At 41.5% G+C, this 14,774-nt stretch overlaps 1 protein-coding gene across 1 annotated transcript; it reads left to right on the forward strand.

Moving 5' to 3' along the window:
- Positions 1 to 478: 478 nt before the first annotated feature.
- On the forward strand, positions 479 to 14,765 carry rad54l2 (RAD54 like 2). Its single transcript, XM_023262196.3, has 22 exons — positions 479 to 638; positions 2,380 to 2,581; positions 2,731 to 3,040; positions 3,133 to 3,269; positions 3,364 to 3,504; positions 4,337 to 4,569; positions 4,667 to 4,849; positions 4,977 to 5,110; positions 5,198 to 5,394; positions 5,510 to 5,852; positions 5,947 to 6,124; positions 6,294 to 6,527; positions 6,728 to 6,846; positions 7,280 to 7,398; positions 7,783 to 7,882; positions 7,972 to 8,177; positions 8,356 to 8,531; positions 9,314 to 9,510; positions 9,883 to 10,067; positions 10,178 to 10,267; positions 10,352 to 10,444; positions 11,022 to 14,765. The coding sequence occupies exons 2-22, from the start codon at positions 2,431 to 2,433 to the stop codon at positions 12,038 to 12,040; spliced, it is 4,545 nt and encodes a 1,514-aa protein (XP_023117964.2). The 5' UTR covers positions 479 to 638; positions 2,380 to 2,430; the 3' UTR covers positions 12,041 to 14,765.
- Positions 14,766 to 14,774: the final 9 nt, after the last annotated feature.

A 14,774-nucleotide genomic window follows, 5' to 3' on the forward strand; every position in this document is an offset into this window, starting at 1 on the left:
AAAAAAAGAAAAACACCGAATGAATGGATCAAATCAATCATTCATTTAATCAATAGTCCCGTTATTAATCGAATGGCGTATAATTAAACCAGTACACTTTGTTGATTGTGATGGCATTTAACAATACAATACTCAGGCTTGTAACAGTGACATACAAACAACTACATTAAAAGGACAGAATTAGGTCAGTGTAATACTTTTCGAACTAGTGGCCATAAAATTACCATTTTTCTCCAGAACAGCACTACATTACCTTCTAAAGGTGTCAAACTTAGAAAAAATAAAATAATAATAATAATTTAGGCAAATTAAATGAGAGCCAAACAAACTGAACTATCATGATTTTCATATTCAGAAGCAATAATAGACACGTAATGTGTGACATTACATCGAAATATTCCCGTTTTGTATATATTTTTAGGACTGTGAATGACCAAGGGGAATACTAGTTGAGAAGCTGGAACCGAAGTTGGAGTAACCTCTACGGGGACGTTATTTATGGTCACACTGGGAAAAAAAATTGGAAATTAGAAGCGTTTATCGGTTCATTTACACAGTCACAGTACTTATCGGTTGCATGAGAGTTACATGCACTAACAGCCGGACTTCTTGAGCAGTTCGGTGTCCGCCTGTTCACGGTAAGCTCCGGTAACACCGTGATGTCCGAGTTTAACTGACGCGTCTTAGTTAGCCTCGGCTGTAATTTAGGCTAGCATTAGCTACGTGAACGGTGCACCTACACAATATTAGATCGTTATCTCGCCTCGACAGGAGACAGAACTGTCGGTTTGGTGAACAGAGCTGCTTTTCTTTCAGCTCAACTTGCAACCAGGTGTTCTGCTTTTGCTCCCACTGGTAGACCGCGGGGGTTACGTGTGTTTCAGCGTTTGAAATTGCGTTTATTGTTGTTATGTAGCATAATGGTCAGCTCAATCAGCCCGAGAAATAGCAGCATTTCTGTGCATGCAGTGGGGTGGCCCGGTGATCAGCCACCAAACGGCATTTGCTCGGTGTTGTTATTGTTACAAAGAAACAATAACAACGCCTTAACAGAATGACAGCAGAGGAGGCTCTATGCTACTTGCTAGCTGCCTCCATCCTCGGCTCTGTAGCCACTGGGGGAAAATCCCTCCCACGTCATGTGTAACATTAACTCTCATTTTTAAATAATAGATTTTGCTCTTATCGATACTTGTATTTTTCAATTATGGACCCATTTGTCTGATATCCAAAACGTCCTGTATGATTACTGTATCAGCCTAATAACAATAGTCTAATTTGGGTAGATCACAAAAGGGACAATCTTTTAAACAGAGATATATTCACCAACCTTTTTATGTTCTGAGCTATTAGTCATCAGATTTGCAGCTTAGACTTCACCTAGGTGTTTAGTTTAAAGGGCTTGCTTTTCTGTACTTTCTGTTCAAATTAACAAGCACTCGGAGGCAGCATAATCTCACACCCCATGCTCTCGGATGATGCAGGCAGGACTAGAGCATTTAATAGAGGTAACGGGATGCCGTAGATTAGAAGGACAGCCTTTTGACATTTAAAGCTGTGGGGAAGTGAAATTCCCTTCTAACTTCCATCCCCACAAACGTGACTCAGGAAGCTTTGCAGTGTTTGAAACCAGGCACAAAGTTTGACTGAAGTCTGCACAAAAGTGCTGTTTTTATTTATTGCAATTACTGATCCTATTTACTAAATTGCTTAATGAGTTGTTTTATGAAGTGCACTTGTCCTTTGGTTGTTGTTTTTTTTTTTTGTCTACTTGCTCAGGGACAACAGATGTAAAATAGCTGCTAGCCAGCTCTGGAGCTTTTAATCATTAAATGAAATATAAATTAAATTAACCATATTTTTGCTATTGCAGAAATGGCAGGATGGTGTTAGGGACAAGATGACACAAGAAAACACAAATCAGTGGTGACAGTGACTTTTCTAATGCAATTTTACTGTCTTTTGTATATTAAAAAACACATTTAGTAGTTTCAGCTCATTGAAAATGCAATTGTTTGCGCACTGGCCACATTGGACTCAAAGATCTTGCCCTGGGTTGCAAACTGTCAACAGTCCCACATGGTACATCTTCAGTGATTTAGCTCCAAAATTACAAGAGATTTATTTACATCACAAATCTGTCATTACTTTCAATTTACAAGAGTTCATTCAAAATCTGGTGATCAAACTCTTAAAGTTAAGTTTCATTTCTCCCGTGATTAATGTGTGTGTGCATGTGTTCATTTGTGTAGTAAATTTACCACTGGCTTTTTCATAATCAATTAACAGTTATCAAGTAAGACACCAACAATTTCCTAGTTTCAGTTTCTGTCAGCTTTGTACTGTAATGTGAAGGTGTGATGTGTTTTTTTACTTTAGGGCTCCTGATGAAGGTGTGTAGGTAATACTTTGAGAGCCCCCTAAGACGCCATGTCTGAAGAGGCAATTTCAGAGAGTGACCTGGAGGCCAGCCTTAACAGTGAAGAGGAATACTTGGAAAATGAAGAAGAAGAAGAGGACAATGAAGACATGGACGAAGATGAGGATGAAAATGACGGAGATGATGAAGATGATAGTGTCGGTGAGTGACAAATTGACTTTTTACTCCTGCTTCTTAATATTTAAATCCATTCCGATGTCCAAAGCTCAGCAGCTTTTTACTCAGATCTGTGGCGCATGTTAACTTGTTTTTGAAGACATAAGTTAAAATAGTGTCTACTGTCTCTAAAGACCGACCTGAGAGTGCCCAGAGTCGAACCGACATGGCTCAGGATGGCAGGGACTCCACCTCAGCTACCTCTGGAGAGCCTTCCTCTGAGCCTCCGTCTCAGCCTGCGTCCCGCCCGTCCTCCAGGACCCCCTCCAGACCTGCCTCTCGTTCTCAACCTCCAACCAGCCCAGAGAACTCAAGCCAGAGCAAGCCACCTTCCAGCAAAGCAAAGAAACAAAAAGCCTCTAAATTAACCAAATCCTCCAAGTCTTCAAAAGGCTCTAAACCTTCTAAGCCATCTAAGCCTGCACACATGAGGAAGAATATCAGGTACATTTATCTGTTTTCCACAATTTCTAGGTTTATTATGTAATACATGTTTAAGTTTGTGTGTAACCATATTTTTTTCTTTGTGTTTGCAGAAAGTTGTTGAAAGATGATCAGCTGGAGGCTGGGACCAAGGCTGCTCAGCAGGAGGAAATGGAGAGGCGGAAACGTCTGGAGCAGCAGAGGAAGGACTTTCCTACACAAGCTCCGACAGTTCCAGACTCTCAGCTAGGTGACTGTGTTCTACACTCAGCAATATTCCTGTTTGACAGCCTTTGTGGTATTTTGACTTCAATTCTAAATTTCCCTTCCCATCTTTCCAACAGTGGACCCTGCTTCAATTTTAGGAGAAGTATCTCACTTGGTCCCTGGTCTGCTGCGCAAGCAGGATGTGATCTGTCTGGACAGCAGTGGTGAGGAAGATGAAAAAGTGGAGCCGAAGTTGCCTGCACTTGGCATTAGAGATGGTAAGCTGGACCGCTGTACTGGGCAACTGGTAATACTCTTATTGGATCATTCCATCTCAGATCATCATTTTCATACATCAGTTTCAGCTTGGCCATCTCTGAATTGCCAGATTTTTTTCTAGCTTAAAAAAATTATGAAGACATTTGTGAAATTTTAGCTTTGTTTATCAAATACCTTCCAAAATAAATATTTTATAAACTTGCCCATCGACTTACTTTTAGCATGTTTTTCCGCACAATGAAATTTGAGGTTATGTTTCAATGACAATGTCTCAGAAATTATTAAAGATAAAAAAACTTAAATTTTTAGTATCATTTCTCATCATATCATTGATTTAGAATCTGCAATATTGGACAAGTGCAGCAAATCATCGTTAATGTAGTTGAGTTGAATTACTAAAAAATAATTGAAAGTATCATGAAAGTTCCATTTTTAGCACTCCTTAAAAATACAGTGGATAATACAGAAATCAGCTACTGATATTTTCTACACTATATGTAGTTGTCACAATATGTAATAATATTTTTTTTTTAAATATGAAGGCCTAGTAGTTATCAGGTTTTTATCTTTCCTGAGATACTGTCTTTCAAGTATAGCTTCAAATTGTAATGTGGGTAAGTGCGTAGACAGACAAATTTAAAACATTTATTATCTCAAAAAGTAAATATAAGATTTCAAAGAAACTATTTTAAATATTCATAGTTTATCACACATGATTTAGCAGAAGGCCCCTGATAATTTCAGTTAGATGGAATAGCCCTATTTCCAAGTGATTCCAAACAATATGAGAATTAAGCAAACACAGTTTTCACTTCACCAATGATGATGCAGATGTAATTGAGCTCAGTTCTGGAGACGAAGACGCCCTGCAGATAAGCAGCGAGTCAGCTGATGAGGATGCTGATGGTGCGCCCGGCTCAGAGGAGAGCAGCGGAGCTCACATCAACGACGCTCTGAACCTGCCCGATGCTCAGGGGCGAGTGCTGGTTAATATCAATCACCCTGCTGAGGAGAAAGACATTTTCCTCGCCCCGCAGCTAGCCAGAGCTGTGAAACCTCACCAGGTATGGCTCATTCAGATCTCAAACTTATGAACACTGAGTAGCAGAAACTCACACACCAGCTTGTTTTATCACAAACATTTGTTTCTTTGTCTCTAAGATCGGGGGAATCCGGTTTCTCTATGATAACCTCATCGAGTCTCTGGAGCGATATAAGACCAGCAGTGGGTTTGGCTGCATTCTTGCTCACAGCATGGGGTTGGGCAAGACACTACAGGTTATTTCCTTCATTGACATCCTGCTGAGGAATACTGAGGCGCACACTGTGCTGGCCATTGTCCCTGTGAGTAATCAAAGAGTGTACTGTGTAAACAGTCATGTGGTCAGGGGGAACGTGCATTCATGTTCCCTGAGGTTGATTTTTATTTTCATTTAATTAACCTCCCAAACTTTTGTGTCCTTCACACAAGGTGAACACACTACAGAACTGGCTAACAGAGTTTAACCTCTGGCTCCCACCTCAAGAGGCCCTTTCCCCTGACACCGACCCCACAGTCGTCGCTGGCCGCATATTCAGAGTTCACATTCTCAACGACGAGCACAAGTATGTAACACTTTGTTTTGTGTGCAGAGTTAAGCATTCATGGTGAAATATTTGAGCTGTTTTTCATGCTGGCTACGTGACCTGCAGAACAACGCTGGCCAGAGCCAAGGTTGTGGAGGACTGGTCCAGAGATGGAGGCGTGTTGCTGATGGGCTATGAGATGTACCGCCTGCTGTCCATGAAGAAGAGTTTCGTGATGGGAAAGAAGAGGAAATCAAAGAAGCCTGCTGGGCCAATCATCATTGACCTGGATGAAGAAGATAGACAGCAGGAACTCATGAAAGGTGACTTCTAACCTTAGCTGCCCTGTGAAAACTAACATAAAGAAGTCATATGCATGGAAGCATGTATGTGGGGAATATGTTTTTTTTAAATTATTATTTTATTTTTTTCCTTCAGGTATTGAAAAGGCCATAGCACGGCCTGGCCCAGATGTGGTCATCTGTGACGAGGGTCACCGCATTAAGAACTACCACGCCAGCACATCCCAGGCCCTAAAGAACATCCGCTCCCGGCGCAGGGTGGTTCTGACCGGTTATCCGCTGCAGAACAACCTTATTGAATACTGGTGCATGGTGGACTTTGTTAGGCCCGACTTTCTAGGCACACGGCAGGAGTTCAGCAACATGTTTGAGCGTCCCATTCTGAACGGTCAGTGTGTGGACAGCACACCACAGGATGTTCGCTTGATGCGCTACCGCAGTCATGTGCTGCACAGCCTGCTGGAGGGTTTTGTCCAGAGGTAAGCTTTGAGAAATAGGACATCATGACTGATTTAAAAAGCACACTGTCGTGGAGCCTCACCATGCTCTCTTAAATGATTTACTGGTTTACAGACGAGGTCATGATGTGCTGCGAGATCAGCTTCCATCCAAGGAGGAGCATGTGATCTTGGTACGGCTCTCTCCAGTTCAGAGGGCACTGTATACCGAGTTTATGAAACGCTTTAGAGAAGCAGGGAACAGCGGCTGGCTCGGTCTCAACCCACTCAAAGCCTTCTGTGTGTGCTGCAAGGTGAGACTTCTACCGAAACCTCTAGTGCTGGGTCTGCTTATTTACACTGACTGACCTGACTTGTCTGCTTTTCCATTTTATCTGATAATGACAGAGACAGACATCTCAGCTGAAATCCTGCTTTTTCATTTCCAAGTTACTTAGCCCTGTTGCTTGTTGATCCCTCCAGATCTGGAACCACCCCGACGTCCTCTATGAAGCCCTGCAGAAGGAGAATCAGGCCAACGAACAGGACCTAGACTTGGATGACATTACTTCGGCTGGTAACCCTCGCTGCCCTGCACCCAGTGCTGGCCTCAAAGCCAAAGTAGCAGACTCAAGCAACAGCAAAGTCAATAGCACCCCCCTGCCACCACTTAACTCCTCTCAGGATAGAGCCAATCAAGTCATCACATATGAATGGGTACGATTTGAACACAGTCAATTTAAAGTCTTTTTCTCTGCCGCTTCGTTTTTTGAATAGTACAAAAGAATCCATTTGTTTTGACGTCTTTGTCAGATTATTAAGGTGCTAAAAGGTTCAACTCTGCCAACATGTTGTCTTTGTTGGAGTTACATCACCTAGTTGATTACCAGCCTTTTCTTCCATTTTATGTGTTTTAGGCAAAGGATGTAATGTCAAACTACCAGACAGGAGTTCTCGAGAACTCTGCCAAGATGGTTCTGCTTTTCCATTTGATTGATGAGAGTGTGATGAGAAGAGATAAGATTTTGGTCTTTAGGTAAGTCCTCTGTCCCTCGTATGTGACATTAAACACAAATCCCTTAAGCAGTTTAGAGAAGAGACTCACTGCAGTTTAGCCAATTAATTAGACTTTTTATTTTTTTAGCTTTCAGTGCATTTTACAAGCATATTTTAATTGTGCTGCATCTTAAGAAGTTTTCTGCATCCTTTCAAGATGCTTTCACGATTATCCACAATTCTCACCCTCAGTAATACAAAATTAATGGCAGTTTGTAGACATATATGTACATGCATTTGGACCATGGCTACTAAAAAAGGGACTGGTGGTAATGCTAAACTTTGAAATACCAGTTTGCAGAACACTGTAATCACTTGAAGGCTATTTTTCTTTCATAGTAACATTTATTTAATCCCAAAGCACACTTCCTATTCTCACCCATTGTAATCTGTTTCTGCTGTGTTTCCACCAGCCAAAGCTTGTCCACCCTGACGGTTATTGAGGATTTCTTATCAAAGAGACCCATGCCGCAAGGCATTGCCTCCACTGACAGCCAGAACCAAAACTGGGTTCGCAACCTCAATTACTACAGTGAGTCCTCCAATCTGCTCTCTCCTTTCAAACCAGCAATTGTGCAGGAAGTGTAGTTTTCACCGCTGAAACCTCAAAGTTGGGATTGTTCAGTTGATTTAGTGTCCCTGACCACAGTTGCTTCTATCTGATCATTTGTATCAGCAAATTTACCCTTTGCTCTGAAAACAGCTGTGTTTCTTAGCAGTTTTTAATCCAGATTTTACGTATATTCACTGGGATAATGATAGATTCCTTTAGTGTTGTACTGTTTTGCAGCGATGACAGAATATCCTTAAAGAACGAATAAAAAAAATTCCCATGAATTAAAAATCTCTTCTTTGCTGCAGATTAGAGTGTGTTCACGTGCTTCAGTGTAAAGTGATGATGTGTGTCTGTCTGCAGGACTGGATGGGAGTACATCAGCCTCAGAGAGGGAACGACTTATCAATCAGTTTAATGACCCAGAGAACAGCTCAACATGGGTCTTCCTACTTTCTACCAGGTGCACATCTCTTCTTTCTGTCAGTTTTTTAACTTCTTTTCTCACACTCTAGCAGAGAGTTTACCGTTGATTTTCTGTTTCTTTCTCAGAGCGGGCTGTTTGGGGGTAAATCTGATCGGGGCCAATCGCGTTGTTGTGTTTGATGCATCCTGGAACCCCTGTCATGATGCCCAAGCGGTGTGTAGGGTGTACCGGTATGGTCAGAGGAAACCCTGTTACATTTACCGCCTCGTCTGTGACTTTACGTTGGAGAAGAAGATCTATGACAGACAGGTCTCCAAGCAGGGCATGTCGGGTAAGAGATTTCAAAGACAGGAACAAAAGCCATTAGTATTTACCAAATTAATCCTTTTGAAACTTTCACTTACACACTGCTCCTGGATGCATTGTTTATTCGATATTATTCAGCTAGTTACTACTGTCTATTTGAAGGTATCCAGTGTATAAAAAATCTTGTGTCTGTGTGTTTGTAGACCGTGTGGTTGATGATCTGAACCCAGTGCTTAACTTCACTCGTAAGGAAGTGGAGTCGCTGCTGCACTTTGTCGAGGAGGAGCCCAAAGCAGAGAAAACCCCTCTAGAGTCTTGGGGGGAATTTGAGGAAGTGATATTACAAGCTTGTCAGCTTTACCCAAACTTTATCTCCAAGGTACAGCTGCATGAAAGGTGTTGCTGAAGTACCTCAAATCTCCTATTTCAGGACATCTAGTAGACTCATGCTATTAAAACCTCAAGGGGGCATGTAGTTAGTTGTGGAAGGATGTGCTGCCATACCATGAAAATGTAGCCTCCAATATATTAGACTTTTAGATCTACCTCACGGGTAAAAAGTTGAAGAATAAGTGCTCCTTTGAACCCTTTTAGAGTTGTTTGATGCTCGTGTGGAAACAAAACACTATGATACTTCAGTATCAATGGGAGGTTTATTGCTTGATGGATAGAACCACCGTGACCATGTTAATGCCCGGATGTGTTCTTAATATATCCTTACTTTATGTACAGGTCAGACAGTAGTAGTCTTGGATTGCAGAATAGAAAAACACACCAACATCTGAAATGTCTCCACACTGACAACATAAAAAAGAACTAGAAAAAGTCAACCTTCAGTAAAAAAAAATTGTCATTTTTATCTTTTATTTTCAACCGGGTCTTGCAAGATTTTTACTGGGAATATCACAGCAGACACTAATAAAGGAATATATACTGGTATGAGCACATAGAGTGGAAATTTTACAGTATTTTTATTTCATTTTCCCCATCTTAAAAGGTCTTCAATTGGTTGGTAGTGAATAAGTAACTAGTGATGGAAAATTTGACTTTTATTCACATATTTATCAATATCGTGTATCCCATATTAGTGGTGAACTTGATCAACCTTCCTCTTTCATGACTGATCTGTAATTCACTTTCTTTTTTTCCATTTCTCAATAGCAACCTTTCCAACATGAGTCTCTGCTGGTGGACCGGAAGGAGTCAAAACTGACCAAAGCAGAGAAGAGAGCTGCAAAGAAGAGCTATGAGGATGAGAAGCGAGCCTCTGTTCCCTATTCTCGCCCATCATATGCCCCCTATTACCCAACCAGTGATCACGCACTCGCAAACATACCAGCATTTAACCAGCGTGGTTGGTGGGTTTCGGACTGTTCTTTACCTCACATTCCTTTCAGTTAATTGTTTGTGTAGTTCTGATATTATGTGCTGGAATCCATTAAAATGTACACATATATTCATCATGCATCACATACATGAAGGGAAAACTCATTCAGCATTTAATTTCAAAGTTAACAATCCCCTTAAAAATCTGGAAATAAGTAGTAGCCTTGCTTACTGGCAAAAACATTTTTTAGAAAATAAAACCAAACCAACATCAAATTAATTTGTTTGCTTGAATTTGTAGCTCCAACAATGTTTCTCTTATTTTCTAACGGATTTCCAGCACAGTATTCTCTGCTGCTGGACTATGTGTGTGATCGTCTCATAAACTCACCTCATATTTCTAGGCGCCCGATGACACGGCCGGATGAGAAGCCCGTGGCAAGCGTCAGACCCATCCAGTCGACCCCAATCCCCATGATGCCTCGCCAGGTTGGCATGGGCATGGCTGGTTCCAGCTCTGCAGGCAGCCTCCCTGTCAACTTCCTGCAGAAAGCTGGAGTTTATGTGCAGAGGATAGTCACCACAACAGGTATTTTTAAATGCATGAATGACTAAAATGTCACAGTTTGTTGTGAATTATATCTTGTGAAATGTATTGATCAGATATTAACGTCTGCTACCATTTGTGTGGATCTACAGATATTGTAATCCCAGGAGCCAACAGCACGACAGATGTTCAAGCTCGAATCAGTGCAGGAGAGAGCATCCATGTTATCAGAGGATCCAAAGGTACCTGCAGCACGTTAAGGACTCTCCTCATACAAAACATGTCGATGACCACTTCAATCACTTAATGTGTTTTCTCAAACATAGGTACCTACATCAGGACGAATGATGGAAGAATTTTCGCTATTCGATCTGGAAAAATCAGTAGACCAGTAGTAGGAGGTTCTGCTGCTCCAAGAGGTAGAATTTGTTGTCCTTATTCTTGCTTGCTACTACATGTTTTTTTATTTCAACCATTCACAGAGTTCACAGAACTGTGAAGGTACAGTTTTTGTGCTGTTAAAGGTTCCTACACTCCTACACATCATGAGCCTTTATACTGTAAAACCTGTAAAAAAAAAGGTGTTACGGTCACTATAATGTCTTCTGTGACACCAGAGGACTTTTCTAAAGTCAGTAAAACTAAAAGCAAAGATGATGTTATCAGTGTTAGCCCAGTTTCTGCTTCAGACTTTAAACTTATAACAGAAAACCTGCTTTATGTGCGTGCCATATTGGGACGGGGCCTAACGAAAGATGCTGTCAAGTTGGGAATTGTAGGATATAGAGACTTAGGGGCTTGACCCTATTAACTTAAAAGCTGGATATTTTAGGCTCCTCAGCAAAGATTTTGGCCATATTTTAAAATCTCTTTCTCGTACAGTATTTTTAAGTTCAAAGTACTTTAAGCGACTACTGTTTATCATTTGTGCAATGCATTATGCCATTTCTTTGTATCCTGAGGTGAAAACCATGTATATTTCTCTCTTTTTAACAGACACCCAGAGTTCCCTGATCCATCCAGTCAGTAACGGTTGTTCGTCCCCCTTGGATCAACAGCAGCGCTCCCCTAACGGTGAGCAGCGTCCCTCCTCTCCCTTAAGCTCTGAGATTCTCAGAGAGCTCAGCCGCTACACTTCTTCCAGAGGTGATGGCACTGCTGGCATGGGGAACGAGTTGCCGTCACCGTCAGACGTTTCATCTGGGCAAGTGGGAGACAGAGGCAGTTCACAGAACTATCAGGCTGGTGATCTCAGCAGGCAGCTCGGCGAAGATCTCCTGAACTCAGCGTTAGAGATGCGAGGGAGTAAACGCAAGAGTACTGAAAGCCAGGGCAACACTCAAACAGGAGGCAAACGTCCTTCTGCTGCCAGTCATTTTCCTGGGCTGTCCATGGGCTCCAGTGGGCTCAGTTTCCCTCCTGTGGGTCTGAACTCTTCCTCCCTTCTGGGGAACCTCGGTCACATGAGTCACCCACTGCTGATGCCTGGTAGTGGTGGATCATCATTCCTTCACACACCAGGACAAACACTGGCTGACCTGCAGAACATGTTCCCCTCTGCAGGAGCAGACCTACTGAGACAACCTGCCACAGGAAACGGGCACCTTCCCACCCCCTCCTCATCCTCTCTGTCCACTGTTTTCTCCTCTGCTTCCACCACCATTCCTATGGCATCTACGCCCTCGGCAGCAACCACTTCCTCCTTAACGTCAGGTTCTCTGCCTCCGTACTTGATGAACCCCAACATGGCCGGCTTGCTTTCATCAAGTTTCCCTCTCAACTACAGCCAGTCGTTGCTCTCTGAGCCGAGGATGTTCCCCACCCCTCTCCTCTCGGGGTCGGGGGGATTCCCCGCCCCTAACTCCAGCTCTACTACATCCAGCTTCCTGTCCCATTTCAACAATCCAACTTCCAGCCTGTTAGGAGCAGCTCTGACCCAACCTGACAGACATCCGAGTACAGAGAACGGTGGTGACAGTTCTGATGACGACGTTATAGAAGTAACAGGACAGTAGAGTCTCAAAAAGTCCCAGAGGCACTTTTACAGTCAATCCACCATCTAAAGCACATTGGGAATGGGAATAATTCAATGTATACACATCTAAAAAACCTAAATTCTGTTAGAATATCCACCCTAAACTCTAAAATTGCTGCATTTGTGCATGCTTTGTTACATTCCAAATGTTCTCTCTGAATGCAAATCAGTGCAAGAGAAAAAAGTGAAACTTTGCAATGATTAGATGACTAGACATTTAAGTACACGAAAATTAATATGTATTTGTCTCAGGAAATAAAATTAGTTGATCCTTCAAAACCTACACCTACAAAACAGTGAAATTGGCAAACTTCATGATGAGATTACAGATGTTGTAATCATTTTTCACATTTCAGCTTATTAGCAGTGAAATGCTTTCTACTGTTCATTCAGTCATCCCTGAAATAAATCAGAATTCCCATTCATAATGTGCTGATTAAACTTCATGGACAGACACAAACACATGGACTCTCATCTGCAAATGAGAGAATCAACTCATATCTTAATGACTAAACAAAGTCAAGAGTAACAAAATCCTAATGCTGAATATCCCAGACTTGTTCAGCTGGAGCAACAGAGCAGTGGGAACAGACCTTTGTCATACGGGGACCAGCTGAATCTTTCAGGGGCTGGGAACAGCCTCATCTGCTACATTTTTAAGCAAGTCCTCATAACGCTGTTATGTTTTTCCCTCTGACTTCAGATGGAAAGATGTGATTTAAACTGCTTCATGTTGGATTTTCTCTGATATATTGCTGTGAAAAGGCTGAGTGCAGCCAGCCGCACTCACCTGCTGAAAACTCATTTACTCCCATTTTCTAGAGCAGTCCTTTTACAGTGCAACAAAACCGGGAGCTACAAGCTTCAACAGATAGAAACCGATAGCAGCTAATAGGGTCTTCATATTTGTCAAATTTGAAAATATATTTAGAGAAAATCCTTCACGGCTCTTCTTTAACAACAGAAGTTTTAGGCTTTCAGAGCATATTTTAGTCTTTAGCAGTTTGATAGACATTGTAGCATCCCCTGTTGAAAGGATATTAGCGTGATCCTATAACTGAACATGTTGATACTTTGTAAATAACAGTCATTATAATTGTTTATATTGCAAGTCAATACTGTGCAGTGTGTAGACTTTGGTTGTAGGGAGATGGTTTATTATTACAGACTATCATGATCATAAACACACCCTGGCAAAGATGCAGGAGAAACCAATTTTTGTTCAACTTCATAATTTACTTCTTTCATTTAAAACTAAAATGAATGTACTTTCATGTTAGCCTTTGATAACACAGGGGCTGGGACGTGGATTCGGACTGTGTTCTTTCATTTTTAGCCTTAAATAACACAAAGCGGTCTTGAGTCTTTAGCATTTATCTTAGTACATCCATTTTACAAATCTGTTGGAAGAACTACTGACATTTTGACAGTCGGTGTCAAACCGAAAACACAAGTTTAGTTCAGATTCAGCATTGTGACTAAAAGCACCAAGTGTGAAAGCCAAAAGGAGCTAAAACCAAGGTTCAATGTTGCTAGCTTGCGCAAAAAGCTTGTCATTTCTCTTTTGTTACAGCTGTCTCCCCCATTTATTGATATGATCCCTGAGTCAATCTACACCCAACATGTAGTCTCGACTATGGTAATATTCTGAAGACATTTTCAGAAGCTAGCTGAGAACAAATATTACCTAAACTATAGACTCCATTGCATTCATGCAACCTGAGAGGATAAAACCTTAAGTCAATGTAGCCACCAACCATCAAACATCATATCCAACATTTGAGTACAACCGCTTGTGACTGTGGCAGAACCAGGTCAGGTGATGTGGTGGCCTTACAAAGCTGACGGTGCCATTCTGTGGTAGCTTTTCACCTAAATGCAGTGCAGTGTAAGTAGCTTCTGTCAGTAGTGTCAGTCCGTGTAGGTTATGCGGTGCATTAGGGAGTTTAGGTCTTTGCTGTTCTCTGTAGCCCTGTGTTTCTGTGTTGTCATGACACCTCGAGGTATTTAGATTTAGGAAAGTCACTTTCCTCCGTTGGTAAACTAAGCTAGACGCTGTGATGATTAGCCTTTAGAAAACACTGGATAACCTGAGACAACAGATCATTCTCTATTGGCTTGCCTTTTTTGTCAATGTTTTCTTGTGGGGGTCTTTTGCCCCCATAGTTTGAGTACTGTTCAGTTTTTTAGTTGCTGTTGGCTCCTTCCCTGTCACTTTGGATGCTTCATTTCTACCGAGGACTTCTCCCTTTTTCTTCAGCATGTTTTGGGAATTTTGGTTTGTTTCAGATTTGAAGGTGGAGCTGGCACTTTGTAAAAGGATCCTGTCTGCTTGTGAACTGTACAAAGTACATAATGCTGACCCCATGTCTTTATTCTCAGTCTCCTCAATCAGTTGGAAATGCCGGACATCTTTTATGTTTCTCGGGAATACTTCATTTTTAAAGTTTTTTATAACTTCTTATTGGTGTTCACTCACCTGCCAGTTGTGTCCCTTATTTCAGTCTACGTGTCTGAAATTTATTTATTTATGATGGAAGATATATTGCTTTTGTAATTATGTTTTTTTTAAACTTTTTGTTCACTTTGACCCATTAACGGCTGATCCAGTAAGAATTTCATACATGCAGCCTAAATCGAAGCAAAATATGACTGTGTTATCTATGTTATTTTAACAATAAAACACTCTTCTATGGCAGTGTGAATCTTTTGCA

This window comes from Amphiprion ocellaris, chromosome 5 (assembly GCF_022539595.1).
Source record: "Amphiprion ocellaris isolate individual 3 ecotype Okinawa chromosome 5, ASM2253959v1, whole genome shotgun sequence".
In the NCBI taxonomy this organism is placed as follows: Eukaryota; Metazoa; Chordata; class Actinopteri; family Pomacentridae; genus Amphiprion; species Amphiprion ocellaris.

Bases quoted from the DNA above. Each gene is read 5' to 3' on its own strand.
- rad54l2 (XM_023262196.3), top strand. From the start codon at position 2,431: ATGTCTGAAGAGGCAATTTCAGAGAGTGACCTGGAGGCCAGCCTTAAC. The intron at 2,582-2,730 runs GTGAGTGACAAA...CTGTCTCTAAAG, and splicing joins TGATGAAGATGATAGTGTCG to ACCGACCTGAGAGTGCCCAG. The intron at 7,399-7,782 runs GTGAGTCCTCCA...GTCTGTCTGCAG, and splicing joins TCGCAACCTCAATTACTACA to GACTGGATGGGAGTACATCA.